Consider the following 22,312-nt stretch of genomic DNA (forward strand, 5'->3'; position numbering starts at 1 on the left):
AGAAGAGCATAACTTCATACACAATATTTTACAAAAATTATAAAATGTATAGATTTTATACGGGGAAATGCTATCCCGCCCCCAACGGTTTATGTGAGAATGGTTGAGGATAAATTCATCCCCTTCAGGGACCGTTTGGATACGCGGATTTTAGAATCCGGGATTTCTTCAAAATTATAGCTAAGAGACAAGAGAAGAAGTGGACCGGCCGTCGTTTTTTACTTCTCACCCTTCTTTCCGTCAGTAAGAGAGTATCAGATCCTCCCATATTTCCAGGTTTTAGAAATCTTAGGATGCAGCTTGATCATGAACCCTCTTTTACACTGTTTTCAAACTAAAAACCTAGATTCTAAAATCCGCATATCCAAAAGGCCCCATAAAGTTTTGGAACTCTCTAGCGAGAGTCTAAATTAGTCCGGAGTTTCGGATTTTTCTTAGTTATGACTCTAGCAAGCCAATCTTGTCCTCATGTATAGGGTATGCATTCTTGGAGGTCCTACAAAGTTAATGCATCATTCAGTAAAGGGAACATGAATCAACATAAACTGACACATTTGAAGGGAGAATGCAAGATCAAAATTAAACAAAATGGAAAACACTTTGAAAACAGGCTTCCGTTTCGGAAATAAAAAGGGGCTTGACATGACCATTGATTTGACCATTTTCAAAGTGTATTTATTGCGTTATGAGGATTTGTGCCAAATTAATTGGTCTTCTAGTGGCATGGCTTCATATGCCCGGTTTTTTCCCCAAAACGGAATCCCATTTTCAAACATAATTTTGAGTCCAATAATCAGTTTTGGACTCAATCAGTTCTCAAAATCCAAAACAAACAGGGCCTTATAGTATCCCAAAATTGATTACACATAGAAAAAAACACAGGCACTAGTGTAAGAACATGACAACAGAATGAGAAACCAGAGTATTGTTCTATTCACTGTGCGTTAGAATGATCATTGAGTACTGTATTATACAAGAGTGTCAAAGAGCTGAAAATTTTCCACAGAGGACACCTGGTTACCATGGGAACAAAATCTCCAATAATGGAAGCCAATTGGAAAAAAAAGCCATTATGGAACACACAATTTAGTTCAGGAAACTAGGAGCTTGCAGGCCTTCCAAAAGAAACACGAAAACACATAGAAAATCAATGCCAAATACCACATGTGATGGGATGGAAAGACAAAAGAAATATAAAGAATGCAGACCTTTGGCCTGACCTGGTTTGTTGACGCCAAACACAAATGACATATCCCTTGTAACCTTTTCCCATGCCTGAACAGCATTATACGTGTGATACTGGCAAAAAAAGGTTCATTATCTCCAGATAATAGCCGGATTGCGTTGCACGTATAAATGTGGCCAAGCTCAAAACAAAAACAAGTAGAACGAGAACAAGCTTTCAATCTGAACCCACAATTCACCCTGTTGCTTGAATAGGAATCTGACGCTTCTCCTCTGACCTGTGATGGAATAGTTTCGCTATGGATCGCCTTTCACAGTCCTGCAATACAAAGAAAGGAGAACAAAAGAGTAGTTAAACAATAAACTTCTTGCTGTTTAGTTATTCACTACTTTTATTGTCGTCTCTATATCATCAAAGGCATTGTTTTAAATTTCGGCCGAAATCTGAAATTTGGTCAATCTAAACCGAAATTGTAAAAAATTCTGCCAAAATGTCCAAAATTTGAAAAAAAAAAATCGGGGGGTAGGGTCCAAAACCGAAACCGAAATTTAAATCCATGATCATCAGCACCTTGAACATACTGAGACGAAATTTTTTCCCAGGATTCATCCTTCTAAGCTTCAGGTATGTATAGGCAAAACTCAGCTGGTCACGAGGGGTAAACCGGTCAACCTCGTTGAACCAAAGACAAGAGAACAAGTTTGACATTGGAGTGTGTGCTCTCACAATGAAAGACCCTTCTGGAACATCTGTTCACAACATAACAGAATTCGAGGCATAAATAAATGTTAAGGCTATGAGAATCACATGATATTAGAAATTCCTAGTAAAATCTCTATCTTTTCCATTCAAAAAAAAAAATCCTAGTAAGATTCGTACAGCTAGGCAGAAGTTTGTTAGGATCAGAGGCATTGAATCTTTTCAGTCCATCTGCCTGGTAGAATGCAAACTGTTGGTCTATAATGGTATGGTTGAACTTGTTCAGCTTCTTGTTTTGCATCACCTCTTCCCACACACAATGTCGATCATAGTGATTGGAGATTGCATACTCAGAACCACGGCGCCACAGGAAGTATTCTAAGATGAGGAGAGGGTCACTTTGGAGTCGCAATTTGCTATCCAACCAGATTGAATACCTGAAAAGAATTTTATTTGGTAATCATTTCAGAATACAGAGGATGTTTGCATGGAACATTCAGCTACCTACTGAAAGAATAACAGATATTTGCTTGGGAGCAACTTAGAAGATTTACACATCCTATTTTAGTCAAATCTGGAATTGCAGTGCATGAAACAAAAACCAAGCATAGATCAAATGGTAAAAACCCCTTTGCATCTTTTGACTAATTGCTCCTTGGCCAAGTTAAAAAAAAAATCACCAAGCTTTACAGAGTAGTTTGGTTTCTGTTGAAGTATAAAAGATTAAATAACACATCTAATGGCCAACCCAAAAGAGGGGCCACATTTGCCGCATGTAGGCCAACCCTAAAAAGAGGTGCCACGCGTGAGGGAGAGTGTTAAAGATTAAATAACACCATCTCTAACAGCTTAAGTTTTTGGAGTGATTGGCTGTTTCACAGTTTGTAACATATTCAGATTAATGTGATCGATCTACATTTTTTACCATTAAAAAAAAACATATTCTGATTAGCAGTCATGCCTAACAGCAATAAAAGATCTAGATGCTTGAGTAATCTCTTTTTACATTCTCAGGGGAATCTATAGATAGTGAAATGGAAGGATATTCTTATTGTACAAAGACAACCCTAACCCTTCATTGTTTTGCATATGTGGGATCATGTTCACAAAATAAATCTCTCAAAACCTACAATTGGTCTGAAGAAGTCGTTAGACCAAGAGATGGGTGAATGAAGATAGAGAAAAAAGCTGCACATTATTTCCCTAAATTTATCGTGCTTACCATATAGCTCACCTCATTTATTGTTGAGGATTAATTTAAACCTTTACTGGAGACATCTACAATTGTAAAAATATTTCCTTATTAGACAAATGAATCATGTGAGCATTTACATCACTCTAGGATTACCGTTAATCTTTCTTAACTGCAGAATTTTCATGTTCTAAGAGTGGGCTCTGACGTTTGTTTTCTTGGACCATGAAAAAATCATGAGTTTTTAAGCCCTCGTTTTGTTGCTACATATCAGCAAGATCACTGTTAATGTAAAAAAAATTATGGATGAAATAGACTTAGGGAAAGAACCAAGTCATGGGACACACTTCTCAAGGTGGAGCATTTAAAAAATTCAGGCCAAGCTTGGAACAAATAACATGGAACTTCTCATGAGCAAATGCATTGGCAAAGATGTCCATTAACTGATCCTTGGAGTTCAAATACCCATGTTACATGAATTCTTCTGGATGGAGGAAATACCAGGGTCATCTGAATGGGGGACGTAACCAGGTCAGACAGTCAGATACTGATTGGAATAATGAAAATAGCAGAAAGATAAATAAACACAAAATCTCACAACATTTAAATCCAACTAGGAGATTGTCTCACCAGTCTAGAAAGGTTCTTGATGGAGTCTCACCACCAAACAAAAGAGTCACTTTCCAAACGAAAACTCGTGAGTCCTCACAACGGGACTAGTTCTATACTTGGATTCCTAAACATAAAGTTTCTATTCAATAAGAAGTCATAACGACAACTTTTAACATAGAGAGAGAGATTCCTGAAATTCGATCGAAATTTCCGAAATTCTACCGAAATGGTTGAAAAGACAAAAAATAGAAAGATGTTATGATTTGTATTTCATTTCATAAATGTAGAGAATGATATTCAGTAGGCAACATCATTGAACTGCACAACAAAGTAACCGCATCTTATGCATAAGATGTAAAATCAAAATGAGACAAATAATACTTCACAACTCTATGTGGTATTGACATAGAGTTGGGGTCCTTAGAGGGGGACTGGTCATTGTACTTTCTTATACTTCATTACATTGTACCTTTTTATTGACTTACTGTTCAAGACATGTGCGCCAATGCATGTCACTAGGTGTTCGATGTGATTAAGCCATTATGGATGTGGCTTTCTTGCTTATGTGATGGTTTGTAAGTATGTATTTGTGCTTATTCTAGCATTTCCTAAAGTTTCGTCTTAAAATTCCATCATTTGCATATGTTTCCATACGTTTTTATAATTTTACAAGATTTCCACCAAAACCAAAATGTTTCCGTTTCCGTGCCGACCGAAACCGAAACCGAAATTAAAACCTTGGTCATAGCATTTTTTCCGGAATGGAACAACAGAACGTCTGAAACACTGAAAAATTCCAATCCAGTGAGCAAAAAAACACCCACCAAAATGGAATTAATAACTAAGATCTGTATTGAGCTTGCAAGAAATTTAGTAGATCCATGGCATACTATAATACAAGGAAAAGGAGATCTTTTGCATCACGCAAGCACCTATATCACATTATAAATCTTCACTAGAAAGAAAAAAAAAAAACCATTGTTACCAGTTATAAAATCTGCAACTAGAACACATAGCGTTGATGATCCTATGTTTTCAAGTACAAAACTAAAAACACCATTTTACGCATCAGTATCACTTTGTCCTTACCTCGCTGAAGGAAAAAGTCGATGTGTCAAAAACTTTGGCACTTTCCCCACTCTCCGCATGTCAGTATAAGGTAAATTCTTTACTACAACAATTTTCCATAGACCAATGTATCCCATTCTATCCGGTTTTTTGCCTTCTAATGACAATGTTTGCACTGTATTCTCGTCCATAAACATAACAAAGCAGACATTTTTCCTTGACATACGTGTGACCTGCAATTAATAGAATACTAAAAAATCAGGCACCACGTAAGATTTTTGTGTCAAACTTACTACATAAATATGCATCCAAACATTTTTCAAAATCCACTTTTTCCATTCATGAAGATGAAATATGTTTCTTAAATATTGAATAATGATTAATCAAACAAAATGGATTGTTCTAATCAACTTCCATGAAACATCAAAACCTTCAAAGGACAAGAAATTTTGTTATGCATACGTCAAGGCTTCTCCATGAGAGATCTTCAACACAGGCAATAGAGAATAAGGTCTCTTAATTGAAATATGTTCACATGTGAGTCTATGCATGAGGGTACACCTATTGCCTATATTGTAAAAAGCATGACATCAAAGATCCAATTGAAAAAGGGCTTGAATATTAAATAATTATAAATGGGAAAAGCAAATTTTTTATTAAAATAAAACTAAGTTTAATCCTAATGTAGAATACACATGTGTGTGTGTACAAAGCATCATCCAAGCTCCACATGTGCCCTCCATAGTAGCTAGAGGCCTAGAGTGTGGACCATCAAAGCACCGGTTAGGATTTCAGCTTTTAGGTGGGCCGCATTCCTAGACAGGATCTAGACAGTTGATCACCTGCGCGATCGTCATATGTTGATCGTTGATCATTGTGCTCTTTGCATAGAGGATGGGGAATCAGTTGATCATATCTTCTTGCATTGCAAGACGGCTAGGGCAATTCAGAGTGGCATTCTGGGCAGGTTTTGGAAGGCCTGGGACTTCCTTAAGAAGCTAATAGACTTGCTGGAAGGTTGGCAAGGGGCCACATGGAAGAAAAAAGAAATATCATATGGAACGTTTCGATGATTGCAACAATTTGGGTCCTATGGAAGAAACAGAACGCACAGATATTTAAAGGGTATGTCAAGGGCCCATCATACCTATATTTTAAGCGGTTGCTCTCACGATCTCATGGTGAAAGCCACTCCAACTTTTAAGTTTGTGTCGGCCTTTGACCTTTGGAATGGATGTAGGGAGGTTTGCCTTAGCTCCGATCGAAGGCCTATCAACGTACACGAACGGGAGCCTCCAGCTCAAGGCTTCTTAAAACTTAACTTTGACAACTCCAGTTTGTGAAACCTGGGTCCAGCCAGGATCGGCGGCTTACTAAGAGATGATATGGGGCTAGCTAAACGGTCGTTCTCGGGTCCTGGGAGGATCACAGATGAGTCTGAGGTGGAGATGTGGGCAGTACACCAAGGCATCAAATTATTGGAAAGGAGCATCTTGGACAAAGTGGTGGTGGAGGGAGATTCACTGAATGTGATACGATGGCTAAGGGGAAACCACGTCTACCCATGGAGATTTACAGCTCTCTTTGATGAAATTCAAGATCAAGTTTGAGACTCGGCCGTTTCTATTATCCATGTCAAAAGATTTGCTGACGGGGAGGCGGATTGGCTTGCTAGGGAAAGGGCCTCTAAGGAGGGTTTAGAGTTATACGACTTTTTCCCCCCTTGAATAGTCATTGTGGGTCAGATAGGTTTGATTTGTATTCACTTCTTTCCAAGCATCATCATTTGTATTGACCATCTCGGTCACTTCCTTTCTTTAATAAAACTTTGAGCCATTAAAAAAATGCAGAGCATTACTATAAGAAGCTCTTCGCATGAGGAAATGTAAAAATGACCAAATTAATGCCTCAATACTTTGCACCTACAAGTATAACTACCCTCCAAGCAAACAGATCAAAGGGAATGCTTCTTTGCATGCTTTCACGGTAGTGGTGGTTATTAAAGGACACATGTCGAGTGTTACCATAAAAAGCAAAAAAGGACCAAATGCCCTTAGCATGTGTCAATGTAGATATGACCAATCTAATGTCAACATTTTGCATAACACACGCTTTACTACCCTCCAAGCAAATGAATCTATGGGAGAGCCTCTTTGCATGTTATTATCATCAAAAGGTAAAGCACAATCTATTGGAAAAGACGGTAGTGGTGGTTCATACTCGGTTGTTGCGCATGTGTGTCTCCCTTTGTGCGAGAGAGAGAGAGAGAGAAAGAGAGAGAGAGAGATGATGGAAGTGAAGTTCATAAACAACCCTATAGTCAAACAACAAATGTTTGGAAGAAGAAGGTCGATAGAAACCTAAAAGTAGGCCCCGAGGAGACTGAAACATCATTCTAATGTCATTTGTCAAGAAAATTGGTGGGATGGGTTATAATTAGTGTATTAAAACTCGTCGACTTGGCCAAGTTGTTCAAGAATGAAATCTTATTAGAACTATCCATATCCGTCTCATCCTTCGGAACCAAAGCACATCTCGGAACCCGGATCTAAAGAGAGGAGAGGAAGGGAGAAGCAAACTCGACTTTTTTTAATTTTATTTCCTTCGACCTCATTCCGGTCAGGTCTGGTATGGAATGAACTTATAATCACAAACTATTCAATGTTACAAACTCCTACTTTGTGGATTCTTTCTTAGAGTGTCTAGGTTGGGCCATGAGGGTCTCTTAACGCCTTCTTTTTCTTCTCATCGGAGTTATGTCACAAAGACTTGCCATGGTAAGGAGTGAGGAAGAAGGGGTAACAAGCACACTTGGAGAGCGAACCCTTCGATGAGAGATATGAGCAAGAGGCTTTCTAAGCCAAGTCGACATGAAATGAGGGTGTTCACATTTTGCGTCCAAGAGTTGACTCGATCGAGTTTTGGCGAATTAAAAATACCTCTTTTTTTATTTTATTTCTTTGAATGGTAAACAGACCTCTTTATTCTTCTTTTTATTCTTCAAGCCAAGAGAAAAATATAAAAAAAGGAGAATAAAATAAATGAAAAAGCAAAAAAATAGAAAAGAATCTCTCTCATCCATTTGCTTAGCGAACTTTATGAATTAATGAAAAGATTTCTTGCTTGAGAAAAATCATGGAGAATTTATTTATTTTTTTATTAGAATTTTCTTCGAAGCATTTTGGTGTGATGCCATTGTGATGCCGTGATGCCCAAGGATGCTTTGATGTGATGCCCTCGAGATTCTATTCTTCTTCTATCTAAAAGTATTGTTCATCTTTCCACCACTTCTTGCCAGAAACTTGAAATCCACATTGTTTTTGTTTTTTGAGATTCAAAAGTTCTCATGGAATATTGTTTGACTTAGAACATGCTAAAGATTCAAATGATCGAATATGATCTTGAACCCCATGAATAGATTTGACCAACCCCAATCGTCGGATTTATAGATTGGCTCGATTTTAAATCCAAAGGACAGATCTGAGTGAATTTTCTCTTGGAATAAAGTGCTTAATATCAATGGTTAGATTTTAGTCTATTTGTGAACATTATTCCAATCTACAGTTTTGCATCGTAGGATCATTCTCAAAATCTCAAGTTGAAGCTGGAGCAGGCCTTTTGAGTGGTTGATGATCCTTGGGAATCTTAAGAAAATAGAACTTGGAACTAAATGGATGAAGTGAATAGCATGGTGCATCTCAACCGTCCACTTCTCCATTCTCTTGAATGGTAACCAAATTGAACATTTCTTTTCTTCCACGTGTCTCAGACAAGGAGACCCTTTATCCTCTTTCTTATTGACCCTTGCTTCTGAAAATATTGGATATATCTTAACCAAACCAGCTGAGAATGGCTTTCTAAATGACATCGAAGACACATCCCCAATATGTGGATGGCCCCATCATCATGGCTAAAGCCTAAAAAGCTCATATTTCCAATCTTAACATCCTCTGGGCTAATCATTTTCAAAAAAAAAAAAAATCCTCTGGGCTATTATTCAGGATATCTCCAGTATGGTTATCAACAAATACAAAACTCTTGTCTGTGGCATCAATCTGGAGGAGTCGAAGATGATGTATATTGCGAATTATCTGGGCTTCCCCTCGTCCTTCCTCCCAATTAAGCACCTTGGCCTTCCCCTAAAGGAAGTCAATGTTCCAACCCACTTCCTCCTCCGTTTACTGCATCCCTCCTCTAGTTGCGGACTGCATTCAGAAACTCCAATAAAATCTCTGGAATGATGTTGCCCTCTCGGAGGGGTTCATCTTATCAATTGCCAGCAGGTGTGCAGCCAAAGTGGGTGGGGGTTCAGGAATCAAAAACATTAGGCCCAAAATCATGCTCTCCTAAAGAAATGGTGGTGGAGATTATTCCACTTCAAAGACAAATTGTGGGCTCAAGTATTTTTTTTTTCAAAATAACCAGAAGGTGGCAATCTTCAGTTGAGAAAGTGGAGACCAAGTGGATCCCATGTATGGAAATCTTGGATAAAGGAATTTTCTACCTTCTCTAAGAACATATCAAATCCGATGGGCAATGGTATGGATACCCTCTTTTGGTTGGACAAGTGGTGTGGTGATTCTACTTTGGTTGCAGATTTTCCTAACCTTTTTGTTAAGGCATTTAATCCCATAGCTACGTTAACTGTGATGGGAAATCTTTCACGCCTATCATTAGGCTTGGGGATTCATATAGAGCCTTGTGCGAGTTCCTTGAGATGGATAGAAAGCTATATCCATTTTACCTATAAACTCAGAACTGTCCCAATGAGCCTGTTTGGCACCCCAATCAATCTGGCACTTAACGTGTTCCTGACCTCTGCATCTTCTTCCCAACGTTTTCCAAATAATGGAATCTAGAGCCCGACCTAGGGAGCTATTTCTTTGGTCTATTAAAAAAAACCAACTGTTTGATTCCATTACTGATTTTTGGCAATGGTGGGTCGTCCAGTTGGCAATAAGAGGCTTCAATGTTTGTGGAAAAATCTTTTCCCTTCTTGCATCTGGATAATATGGAAGGAAAGAAAGAAATTAGCGCATCCTTAATGGAAAAGCTAAAAATCTTGATTAGCTAATTAATTCTATTATAGTTGAGGCTTTTGAGCAGGCATCCATGACAGAAAATTTCTCAAATATTAGTCTTCAATACATTATCAATTATTGGATTTCAGTCAGCGGGAGCTACTCTCCTCCTGCCTTCCTGATGCTTAGGGGGGGTTGATGCAGCACCGTGAAGAGAAATTGAGGAAAGGGGAAAGAAATAGACGAAAGGGGATAGATATAGACGAAAGGGAAGAGAGAGAAGAATAGGGGAAGAAAAGAATAGAAGAAGGAGAATAGAAGAAAAGACGAATAGGGGAAGAAGAGAATAGAAGAAGAATAGAAGAGAAGACGAATAGGGGAAGAAGAGAATAGAAGAAGAAGAATAGAAGAGAAGACGAATAGGGGAAGAGAATAGAAGAAAATAAAAAAGAAGAGACGAAATTAGAGGGAGGAGAAGAAACCTTTAGGGGGAGAAGCCAATCAATCTTTATTAATCATCCAAGTTTACAATAAAGCTGTAAAGAGGCCTATAAACAGGCAATTAACAACCTAAAAGATAGAAACCTACTAAAATAAGAATTCCTAAAAATAACATGAAAAATAAAATCCTAGAAACTAATAACATGAAAATAAGATACTAAAAACTAAATAATGCGGAAATAAATCCTAATATCTGCATCAACTTGTAATCCTGAGTCAGCATTTCACACAATGAAATACACATGAAGCAACAATTTATCACGAGCAAAAAATCTAAAACTCAAGATAGGAACACCAATGATGCTTCAGAGGGGAAATAGCAGTCTCTATGCGCTTATAGAGATCATTTGACACCATCTCCTTATTCAACAGGATATTGTTGTAGACATATATTGACTATTAAATTATATCCTAAGGAAATTCAATTGGCAGGATCAACAATATTTAATGCTAATCAAGTACACAAATTGTACCCACTGTAAATTATTGAAGGGTGGTTAATAATTGTTAAGAACTCTATGAAATTAGATGAAAACTAATAATGATACCCCTTACCACTTTGTTAGTAGGTGTTCTCAAGTTATCTGAGTTCCCAAATATACAAGAAGATACAACTATGTGGCAACTACGCATAAATCTTGCATCATCTTCTGCCAGATCAAATCCAGTACTTGGGTATCCCTTGGGACCTTTGATAAAGGCACAATTTATTTTTTGATCACGAGCATAAAATGACTCTTCCCTTTCTTGGAGACTCTGATGCCCAGCAAATCTGGGTTCCCAATTTTCTAGTCCGTTGGGCCTGTATTCTACTTCTGTATACTGCAAGGAGAACCTTGAAAATTTTCGGCTCTCTAAAGGCTCTACAAGTTGTGTTGTAGAATTTAAGAACTTCATCTCACAAGATGAACCTGAATAAATTTAAACATTCCAAGAGTTTCAGGCAAGTAAACCATACTAGCGACGGTAAAATAACTAACACACACCATTCAAAATAATAATAATAATAATAACTAACACACACATGTGTATATATAAAGAGCCTGAGGGAGTACATAGCAACACACCCAATATTAGTAAATACCTAAACCTAGCAAAGTTGTTAGCCCATTATCCAAGAATAAAAAAGCATTAATTCTCAACATAAATGAAGCAATTAATTTTTTTTTTCTTAAAAGTTAAAAGAATAAATTCATTGATATATTAGAATGAAAGAATTGAATACAGTTCTTAATGGTCAACTATGTTACCTACATGGATTCATCTGAATGGGCGACGTACTCGTGTCGGACACATGTCGGATTCCAATACTTTAGGATTCACTGTGACACTTCTAGATCTATTTTTTCTATTTTTTCTAAATATTAGTACAACAAAGTTAATATTCACATTTTTGAGTTTTAGTAATTCTAATCGTACGTTTTTATATCGAAGTATTACATTATATTTACTTAACCTACCAAAATTGCCAATATATTGCCTGTTATAACCACATTATCATGTAAAAGAAATAAAATTAGAATTGATAAAAAAAATATGAATCCTTTTTTCTACGGTTGGCCGAATCCAACACTTAGTACCCATATTAGATTCCAACACTCGTACCCATAACCATGCAACATAGCTGGCCAAGATACTATAGTAGACTGTTCAAAGTACTATTGCAGACTTATGACTAAGTTCCCAACAAAATTGTGGGTACTTCAAGTTATAGTTAGCGAATCAAGAACAGGTGCTGGTATAAAGAGGTCAGAGTTTGAAGAAAGTTCTTTTAGAAAATGCCATAAAATGCTGGAGCCACTTTCATTGCATTAATAGTTTAATACCCAAAGTGAAAGGAGCCACGTCGGCTTCAGATTTTCACCCTATTAGTTTGGTGTGGTGACTTTACAAAGTCCTAGCAAAGGTTCTGGCTGAACGACTGAAACCTGTCCTTCCATTCTTGATATCCGATAGTCAAAGTGCCTTTGTGAATGAAAGGCAAATCATGGATTGTTCTCTAATTGCTAATGAGGTAGTGGATTTTTATCAAATGACTGCAAGCCGGGGTCTAGTTAGTAAATTGGATATAGAAAAAACATATGATAGAGTAGAGTGGGCGTGCTTGGATTACTTGATGGACCGAATGGGCTTTGGCCAAATGGAGGATGTGGTTCAATAATTGTATATCATCAACATGGTTCTCTGTCATTATTAATGGAGTGCCTAAAGGCTTTTTCAAGTCATCTAGAGAGGTTGCGGCAGGGTGACCCCCTATCCCCCTTTCTCTTTGTTATCATTGCGGAGACCCTTAGCCGTCTAGTGGAAAAAGAGAGATCGTCTGGCCTAATTGATGGTTTCAAAATTGGCCAGAATCATATTGTGGTGTCACACCTCCAGTTTGTTGATGACAGACACTTTGTTGTTTAGTAGTTAGCATGCCTAATGTGGTCCATGTTATGAATCTGAAAGCAATCCTCAGCTGCTACGAAGCTATAACGGGTCAGAGGTCCAACTTTCACAAGTCAAGAGTATTTGGTATTCATCGAGAACTTGAGATTATTCAACTCTTGTCTGGGATTTTGGGGTGCAAGATTGATACTTTACCAACCACACCTCGGTCTCCCATTGGGGGCAGGGAAAGCTAAGAAATTTGCTTGGGACCATATTGTTGACAAAATGGAAAAAAGGTTGGACACTTGGAAAAGAAATTTGGCTTTTAGTGGTGGTAGAGTAACGCTTACAAGAGCAATGATAGATACAAGGGAGCCCTTGCATAAAGAGCCGCAAAAGGGGTCTTCGTTGGATCCACGTCATTTTCAGTTACATTTTTAAATTGGTTGAAAAAGTAAAATCACTTACATTTGATGATGTGGATCCAATCAAGAGCCCCTTTTTGGCTCTTTATGCAAGGGCTCCCCTTGTATCTATCATTCCTCCACTTATAAAAGCAGTCATTGCGAACAAACCGATCTATCAACTTCCTCTCTTCAAGTGCCCTACAAGGCGGGGGGAGGGGGGTTCTGATGACATAAGAGACATGGCTTTGATGAAATGGGAGATGGTATGCAAACCATTAAAAAGTGGGGGTCTTGGTATCAGTAGGGTGAAGGAGGTTAACATTGCCCTCCTTGGTAAATGGTTATGGAGATTTGGTGTTGAGGACTTGAGGGGTCTGATGACAGATTTACCTGCTCGGGAGTATGGAGCTTCTCCCGGCCTATGGGAATCTGATGACAGATTTACCTACTCGGGAGTTTCTGTTTGGAGAGACATAATGAAGTTCCGTTCTAAATTCATGGGAGGTATTCGTTTAAGTGTTTCCTCGGGGCAAAGGATTAGGTTCTGGTTTGATAAGTGGTGTTTTAACCGTCCCTTGAAAGATATATTCTCTGGTTTGTTTTTATGACAGTGTCCAAGGAAGCCTTCATGTCTAATTACAAGGTTTTTGGAGCTTCTGGAATCGGTTTACATCATGCAACATGGGGTGGATAACAAGGTTTGGATCTGGGACTCATCAGGTGAGTTTTCAATCAAATCTTTTTATTTGTTCCTTCTGGCTAGCCCTATGTCCTCCAATGTATTTAGAGTTTGGTCAATCCATGCTCCCCCGAGGGTAGGTACCTTTGGTTGGGCGGCACTTCTTGGGCGGATCCACTGTGGACTTCTTGCGCAAGAGAAAGATGTGGATCATCGACCATTGCTCTTTGTGCATGGAGAAAGGCGAATCTATTGACCATATCTGTATTCATTGTAAGATGGCTCGGGCAATTTGGTGGAAGCTACTCTGTAGATTTGGCATTGAATGGGCCTTCCCTGAAAAGCTTTATGACTTATTCCTTAGTTGGTCGTCGGTACCATGGAGGAAAAAGGGAATTAGATTGTGGTATATTGCCTTCTTAGGTATGGTATGGGTCATATGGAAAGAAAGGAATGCTCGATTTTTTTATGGAGTCGCTAAAGGCCATCATTATCTTTAAGGTAAGGTAGTAGCTTTGACTATCACATAGGTGAAAACACTCTCCTCTTTTAGATTCATTTCATCATATGATCTCTGGCAGGGGTGGAAGCATATTTGCTTTAGTGTAGAAAGAAAACATAAAGTTTTGCCGAAGTGGGAGCCTCCACAGGGGGAGGCTTAAGCTTAACTTTGATGGCTCTTGCCTTGGAAACCGCAGCCCATCAGGGATAGGCGGGGTGTTGAAAAATGAGAAGGGTAAGGTCTTATGGGCCTTTGTCGGTCCTATTGGGAATACGGATGCTTCGGAGGCGAAGGTTCGGTCATCGCATAAAGGCATTTTGTTGGTGGATAAAGAGTTGTTAGCTAATTTAGTGGTGGAAGGAGACTCATTAAATGTCATTCGATGGATCAAGGGAGAGTCTAAGTATCCTTGGAGGTTTGACAGATATTTCGATGAAATAAAGAAGCATATAGGATCTTCTGCTATCATCTTTCGGCATGTTCGCAGATCTGCAAATGATGCTGCGGATCGGCCTGCGAGAGAGGGGGTCGCTAAGTGCTCTCGCCCTATTCGACAATCTCCCTCCTTGATTAGCCTTTGTTTGTCTTTCCTTATTTTTCATTGTTGTTGTTTTTTTCCGCTTCTGTCATTCTTCACATTGTAATTGACCATCTCGGTCTTCTTTTAATATAATTGACTGCTATTCAACAACAAAAAAAAGGACAGATATATGTCATGTTGAGACTGAAAGGTTGTTAGCTGCTGTGAGATTGTGGCATTATGGAATATGTGAGGGTTTTGCTCCTATGTTAACGAGCCTTTGTCAAGGCAACTTCCTTCCATCCCATTTTACTTTAACAATGGAAGGTATATGTGTCAGTGACGGTAAGTATGTATGCTTTACTAGGTGGACAAGACTTTGATGTAATCTACATTTCTGTTGTTGCCTGATCTCCCTTGGTAGGTATATTAATGCCATTTCAATCTATTAAAAGGATTTCTCTTCAACCCTCCAATAGACCAGTATTTCTAGCCTCTCAAATTCATCTTGAAGACCTAACTGCTTTACTAGGTGGACAAGACCTTGATGTAATCTACATTTCTGTTGTTGCTTGATCTCCCTTGGTAGGTATATTAATGCCATTTCAATCTATTAAAAGGATTTCTCTTCAAACTTCCAATAGACCAGTATTTCTAGCCTCTCAAATACATCTTGAAGACCTATGACCATTTCAATCTATTAAAAGGATTTCTCTTCAAACTTCCAATAGACCAGTATTTCTAGCCTCTCAAATACATCTTGAAGACCTAACTGCACAAGTAAGGCCAAAGGCACTTTTCAGCATCAGGAATAAGGTGGAGAGCAACCTTGACAATTCCTATGGCCCTTTCTTACTAAATACGGTAAAAACAGTTATCACTCAACTCAAATCAAGAGATGCTTATTCATTCTCCCCAATATTGTCATTCAGCTTATTGGTAGCTTGCTTATTGGCTGTAATATATTTTGCCTCAATAACAATTCTCTAAATTATTCTTTATGGACTGTACATATAAGTCGTTTAAGGGTCCTATTTATTGAAGCATATAACTAGGGAGTAGGGATCAAGGAGTTCTCCTCGCTCCGGGATTCACAAACCAAAGTAACCAAACTAGATATACACAAGTAAAAGTCACCCATATAGATAATGAAATAGAAAACTCACTGGAAAATTTGTGGCGCCTAACTCCTCTTCTCGATTCTAACTTCTTCTTAGGGCTTGACCTTTTCTTCAATTTATTAGTTAAAGATTTATCAGGATTCTCATCATCCCCAATGGAACTGGAGGAGTCTCTGATCTGACCATCAAGGGTATATGAAGATTCTCCAACAACAACATCATCATCATGACCTTTTCTTACATCTGAGTTGTCTACATTTTCATCATTTTCATCGTCAAATTCTTCCATATGAGCATCTTGAGAGTCGATCCCATCATCATACTCGTCATCGGAATCAGCTTCTTCATTTTGCAAGCCCATATCCACACCATCACGCAGGCCATGTTTGTCGCTATTTTCTTGTCTCGATTGCCCACCATTCTTCAGAGAGGCCTCATACTCAGCTTCATAATGTGTAAGTTCATCACGCCCAGCTTCATTATACAATCCTATGCTTCTTTTGCTCACTCCCTGCTTCCCAAGGAATCTTTCATGACTATCCTTGAAAGGAAATGGTTTGTTTCCACTCCTCTCATTTTCCAACAAAAGATCCTTATCAGTAGATCCAGAGATTTTGTCAACATTGGTAAGCTCAGAGGCATCTTCATTGTATTCCTCATCCCTTCTCCTATCATCCCTGTCCCAATACCTCGAATCCCTACCAAGTGATACAGAACCCTTACCAAACTTGAGTACATTAGATTTCTTAGTCCGAGTACCATTAGATAGAAGATCCATTTCACTCTTCAAATCACCCTCCTGCCCACGAAACTTTCCGTACCCTGCACATTCAGTCAATTTAATCATTTAGCAATTATTAAAATCTACTATTACACTCCCCAGATGCAGGTTAGAGTAGAAAATGAATAAAACATAATGAGAAATCACATCTAATTGCAAGGGACGGATTAATCTATTAGGAACTTTGAAGGTCCTCGCAGGATAAATCAAAAAATTTGCAACTCGAAAGTCACTCAATTTTAATATAGGTAGCACGATCAAAATCAACCTTTTCATAAAATTACATAAATATGAATCGAGATTCCTTTACCAAACAAAAGGCGATTTGTCCATTCTATCAACCTTTTTGTAAAATTACATAAATATGAATCAAGATTCCCTTATCTAACAAAAGCCAGGTTTTCCATTTTAAACAGAAAATGTTATCAAGTTATTATAACAGCAAATAAGTACAGGAACATCTTCTCCCGCTGATCAGGTAGAAAAAAGATAGAAATTTCATGAAAATGCTGGCGGAGAAAAAAAGAAAAAGAAAGAAAATCGCATGCAAATGCATGTTACCTTTCTTTTTGCCATCAGATCTAAACAAAAATTCCTAAAACAACCTAGTTCCCTCCATAACCATCTCAATTCCGAAAAAAGAAAAAGATCAATGCCACAAAAAAAGAAGTCCAGAACAATTCAAATTACACTCAATTAAATCAAGAGAAAACCTACTGTTTCCAGAGAGGTAATTGAAGGCGAAAACTGTGACAACGAGAACGAGAGCAAGAAAAACGATGACTGTACTGATCGAGATCTTCCGATTCTTCTCAGAACGACCAGATCTTCGGAATTTCCCCTGCTTGTGAGGAATCCGAATGCTGACTGAACCGATCTGGTCTGAACTTCCATTACCGTACTGAAAATCATGGCCTCGTGTTACGAATCTCTCCATGCCTGCTTGCCTGTACTGAGCCATTCCAACATTGTTTTTCTCCCGCAAAGAAATCGAAACGGCGGAACGAAAACGAACCTCGAGATCAAGTACTCGCAAAGATTTGGAAGGCCAGAGAACGGAACTTCGATTTATGGACTAAGGTTTCTGGTTTTTCTTTCACAGGTTCTTTGTTATAGACCTGGTTTTAGGGTTTCTAGGGTTTTTGTTCCGCTGTAGAAGGAGATCCCTTTTCTGTTGTCCTGTTTCTGTTTTATACGTTTATAACTATCGCTATGCTTCAGTTTTATACTTGTTTCCTAATAAAAGGCGTGGGAGAAGAGAGAGAAGCGACCCGAGAACGCGAGGCAACGAGAAACGGCGATTTTATCGGCGATTTGATCCCGATGCTGTAGGAGGATAAGGAGATGGCCTGTTTACACGTGTAGAAATGTAGAATTACCAAATTATCCTTTTTATAAGTGCGTTGGAACTTATATGCCATATCACGGTCTTCCACGTGGCACACGTGTTCGGAGCTGTTGATCAGATAATCCACGGTTAGTACATGCCCGTTTTGGGCTGATGATAATCGGTCCACAATCGGTTGGTTGTCATAATCTCAAACAAACAGGGCCTAAATGTAAATTTGAGTATTTTGGACTCACAATTGGGAGATTTTATATGGCCTAAGCCCTTATAATCCCGTATTTTTTTAAAGGGTACTGTACGGACAACATGATAGGATGATCCAAACCGTCCACGTGATGGAACACAAATTAAAAAGGTTGTGCCTCAAAAATCATTTCCATAGGATGATCCTAGCCCTCTGATCTATGATGGTTGGAAACTCATAGATCAGAGGGTTGGGATCATCCTATAGAAATAATTTTTTGGGCACAACCTATTTACTTTATGGCCCATATCATGGACAGTTTGGATCATCCTATAGTATGGTCCGTACAATACTTTTTGAAAAATACAGGACTATAAGGGCTTACACCGTATAAAATCTCCACAATCGGTTATCAATATCCAAAACATACGGGGCCATTGTCTATGATGTGTGCATGTGAAGTCAAGTGTTTTAGTATTTTTCAAAATGTAAAATGGGGCCCACTTCTTAGGATGATCCAAAGTTCCAAACCATTCATTTGATGGGCCACAATGTAAAGAGGCTGTACCCAATAAATCATCTCCATCGGATATAGATCTGAGGGTTACGCTAATCCTATGGAGATGATTTTATTTATACGTGTTGGGACCTAAAAAATTAGACCCACTATATTTGTCCCAAAAAAATTCATATACACACGAACATCATATAGAACACAATAAAAAAAAGGGAAATGTTATCAGCACTACTGTATTTTGATGAGGATACTCCTCACTTTATTAAAAGTACGGTATCCCAGGGTTAGGATCAACCTATGGTAATAATTTTTGGGGCACAACCTATTTAGGCTGTGGTCCATCTAATGGACAGCTGGATCATCCTATGGTGAGGGCCTTACCGCTCCCTAAAAAAACTCGGTGTTCTTGTACGACAAATGAAGAAAAATATGAGCTGCTAAAACATATGTATAATGTATTCATATGCCATATATATTACCTAGAAGAGTAAACTTGCATCAAATAGTAACTATGTTGGTAAAATCCGGTTTTCAATTCATTTAAGTGACAAGAAATTTAAAACTTGGTTAAAAAGACAAAGAAAAAAGGACTATGTTTCCCTTAACAAATCAAGGCAATATAGTGGGTAAGACGTGTTTAGGGGTAACAAGGAAAAGCGTTTTAGGGAAGACAAGAGCTCTTAACTTGTCACACCTAATATTCTAGAATTTAATAGTATGACCAAAATATCGGGGAAATGATATTTACGCCCCTTTTATCATAGGGACACCCATTTGCCAGTGTACTTTGCAATCAAAGCCTCTGAATTTTTCTGACATAAAGTACATGAGCCCCCTTTTTGCCATTGATACACTGACGCTGGGTGTCCCTGGTGATGAAAAGGGGCGTAAATATCACTTTCCAAATATCAGGGGTAAATTTTCAAAATAATGGCTAATAATGAGTTTGTCACAATTTAAAACTAACATGGCCTTATTATTAAACTTGAAGCTCATCATAAAAGCATTTGTGAAAGAAAAATAAACTTCTAATGACAGTTATTGGAACCATAACAATATAAATAAGAGTCTGTTTTAGCCAAGTTTTGTTCTTAAGTTAGGACACAACAAATGAATTGTTTGGATCTTCATACAGTATGGGCCCACTATATTTTTTTTAAAAAGGGAAGTGATGTAAGTGATTGGCTGTTAAAATGTGCCACGTGTCTATTTCAATAATTTTAAATTTCACCAAATATTGACAAATAATAGATGAGAATTTGAGAAAGTATTCATCATTTTCATACTTAATTCAGAAATTTTGGGTTTAACAAAAAAATTACCTTTAATTAAAAATGCAAGATCTTTCAATTACTTGGGATCATTTAAGGTTTAAAAAAAGGGATAAGAAGTTTATGTTTTTTTTTCAAAAATTTTTCATTTTTCTTTTGAAATGGTGAGATTCTTTAGAAAGCTCACTCCCAAGAGAGTCAATGCTGCAAAGATTATAGGGAATGAGAGGGGAAAACAAACAATAATACAAATCTCAAAGTGGGAGGGAATCAAAAATCTCTCCACAGATCTGCCCATTTTTTCCCTCCACAAATGGAAGGTTTAGGATGATCCTATGGACCTGATTTTTTGTAGGCACCCTATCCATGTAACGGCCTTTCAAATGACTGCTTTGAATCACCTCAAAAATGTGTGCCAATATGAGTTTCTGAGCTCGAGCTCATAAACACTTTACTCATATTCTTAGATCCATCTAGACACACCCGTGCGGGCAAGCCGATCTGCCTCTCCATTTGTCGAACTCCTGACATGGAGAAAAAGGACTGAGTGACCCTCCACACGATTGCAGATCTCATCAAATAACACTAAAATTCGCTGAGGAGAATAAGTTCTCCCGTCCAGCCATATGATGACATTGAGGGAGTCTCCTTCCTCAATGAGGTTGTCGTAGTATCTATCCCCCGCCAATCTAATACCCTAAAGAGCCGGCCCGACTTCCGCCTCATTAGAATCCTTAGTATTGATTGGCTCATAATTTTTTTTTCATTTACTAACATAATTTGATAACTGTCATCCTAATTGTTAACCTAATTATGGGCCTTAATTAATTACTATGAAGAGGCCATGACTAATATCTTCATTCGAACAATTTCAAGCTTTGGCATGTAGCGCCCACACGTTGAACGGTCTAGATAATGCTGATCAGTTCATACGGGTGGGTCCAACGATGAGTTTCTGTTATGGCACTCACTAAAACGCTTTCAGTATGCTTCTAGGACTATTACAAATTTACAATTGTCAAAGTTGGTTCAACAGACAATCAAAAAATAATTAATAAAGTATGGAGACCTATTAACAGAACAAGGGAGTATGGATATGATTTGTAGATTTGGGCCTATGGCTTTTTTGGCTCAACATGAGAGAGTTGCATACCCAACGGCCAACGCCAAAATTTCATGCATGAGTAACTTTGAAGTGTGTTTTGGTAGAAGAGGGGGCCAGGTTCAAGACACAACCATATGGTGGTTCATCTAACAAACTGAAGTGCCCCATAGCCTTTTATGTAATGACAAACAAGAAGACGTGAATTAGCTATTTTGGGGAAGAGACAAGTAAGCTGAGGCAAATAAGAGCGGGTGGAAAGCTGGAAAAGGGGGTGGAAATATCATGTCACCAAGGACGAATATATGTCCAAAAGTGCCATGCAACATGCTCTCGGTGGGGACTGGTGACCATGCATGTCGCTTAATCTATATATATAAATGCTGTGTTATTGGTGCACTCAATGGGTCCCATGACTTGACATGTCAATGGTAGGAAATGATATATTTGCCTCCTCCTCTTCCCCGGGCCACCCCCTTGTTGTGGAAAAAGAGTAGTCATAAATACAATACAGAAGGTTTGCACAAGGAAAAAAAAGGGGTGAAAATAGCACTTCTCTTCAATGACTATTAGGTTTCATGCAATCATGCTGCCACCATTGCTTACGCCAATGATACGAGAGTGGATAATCGTTTGCCATGTCTGGTGAAGATATTAGGTCATATTTGTTTTTGAAATTTGAGAATTGAATTGGAGTCCAAAACTGATTCTTGGCAAATTTGGGTATTAGTTCACAGTTGGAGAAACGATTTTCAGAATCGATTATGCACTCCCAATGAAACACCCAATTCTGCGAAGAATCCGTTTTTTACTCTAATTTATTCTCAAAATACTCCCAAAAAAGGCACCATTTCTCCTGATTTTACTATTTTACTCATGTGGTGATGTGATGGTGTTACCTACACCACGGGTGAAGATTATTAGCACGATTCGAGTGTAGTGAACATATGTGTGTGGAAAAAAAAAACCATGCCATAGCTCTTTTTCTTTTTCACTCATTATAAAATATTTCATTAAAAAACTTCTTTGCTAATTAGACTTCATTAAGTAATAGAGAGAAAGAAAAAAAAAGTCTCAATTGAGATGATTAGTGAGATATTGTTACAACATGCGGTCTAATCTTAGAACTATTATAATATATGATCTCTAATTACTAGATTTCTAGTAGTATCTCCTTCATTTGCTAATTTATTTGCCTCCTCATTGGCCTCTCTCTAAATGAATTATA

General features: G+C 38.1%; 1 protein-coding gene across 2 annotated transcripts; it reads right to left on the reverse strand.

Moving 5' to 3' along the window:
* Positions 1 to 910: 910 nt before the first annotated feature.
* On the reverse strand, positions 911 to 18,024 carry LOC143881974 (uncharacterized). Of its 2 annotated transcripts, XR_013252049.1 has the most exons (8): positions 17,380 to 18,024; positions 15,927 to 16,703; positions 10,835 to 11,190; positions 4,779 to 4,990; positions 2,066 to 2,322; positions 1,757 to 1,935; positions 1,221 to 1,504; positions 911 to 1,115 (listed from the first exon to the last, which is right to left on the reverse strand). XR_013252049.1 is itself a non-coding variant. In XM_077385338.1 (7 exons), the coding sequence occupies exons 1-7, from the start codon at positions 17,621 to 17,623 to the stop codon at positions 1,421 to 1,423; spliced, it is 2,109 nt and encodes a 702-aa protein (XP_077241453.1). In that variant the 5' UTR covers positions 17,624 to 18,024; the 3' UTR covers positions 911 to 1,420. The 2 variants fall into 2 exon arrangements, 1 of the variants encoding a protein (XP_077241453.1); XM_077385338.1 differs by having other exon boundaries at positions 911 to 1,504.
* Between the last annotated feature and the right edge of the window lie 4,288 nt (positions 18,025 to 22,312).

The sequence above is a fragment of the Tasmannia lanceolata genome, unplaced genomic scaffold (genome assembly GCF_043159265.1).
Source record: "Tasmannia lanceolata isolate RefF3 unplaced genomic scaffold, GAP_Taslan_0.1 ptg000007l, whole genome shotgun sequence".
In the NCBI taxonomy this organism is placed as follows: domain Eukaryota; kingdom Viridiplantae; phylum Streptophyta; class Magnoliopsida; order Canellales; family Winteraceae; genus Tasmannia; species Tasmannia lanceolata.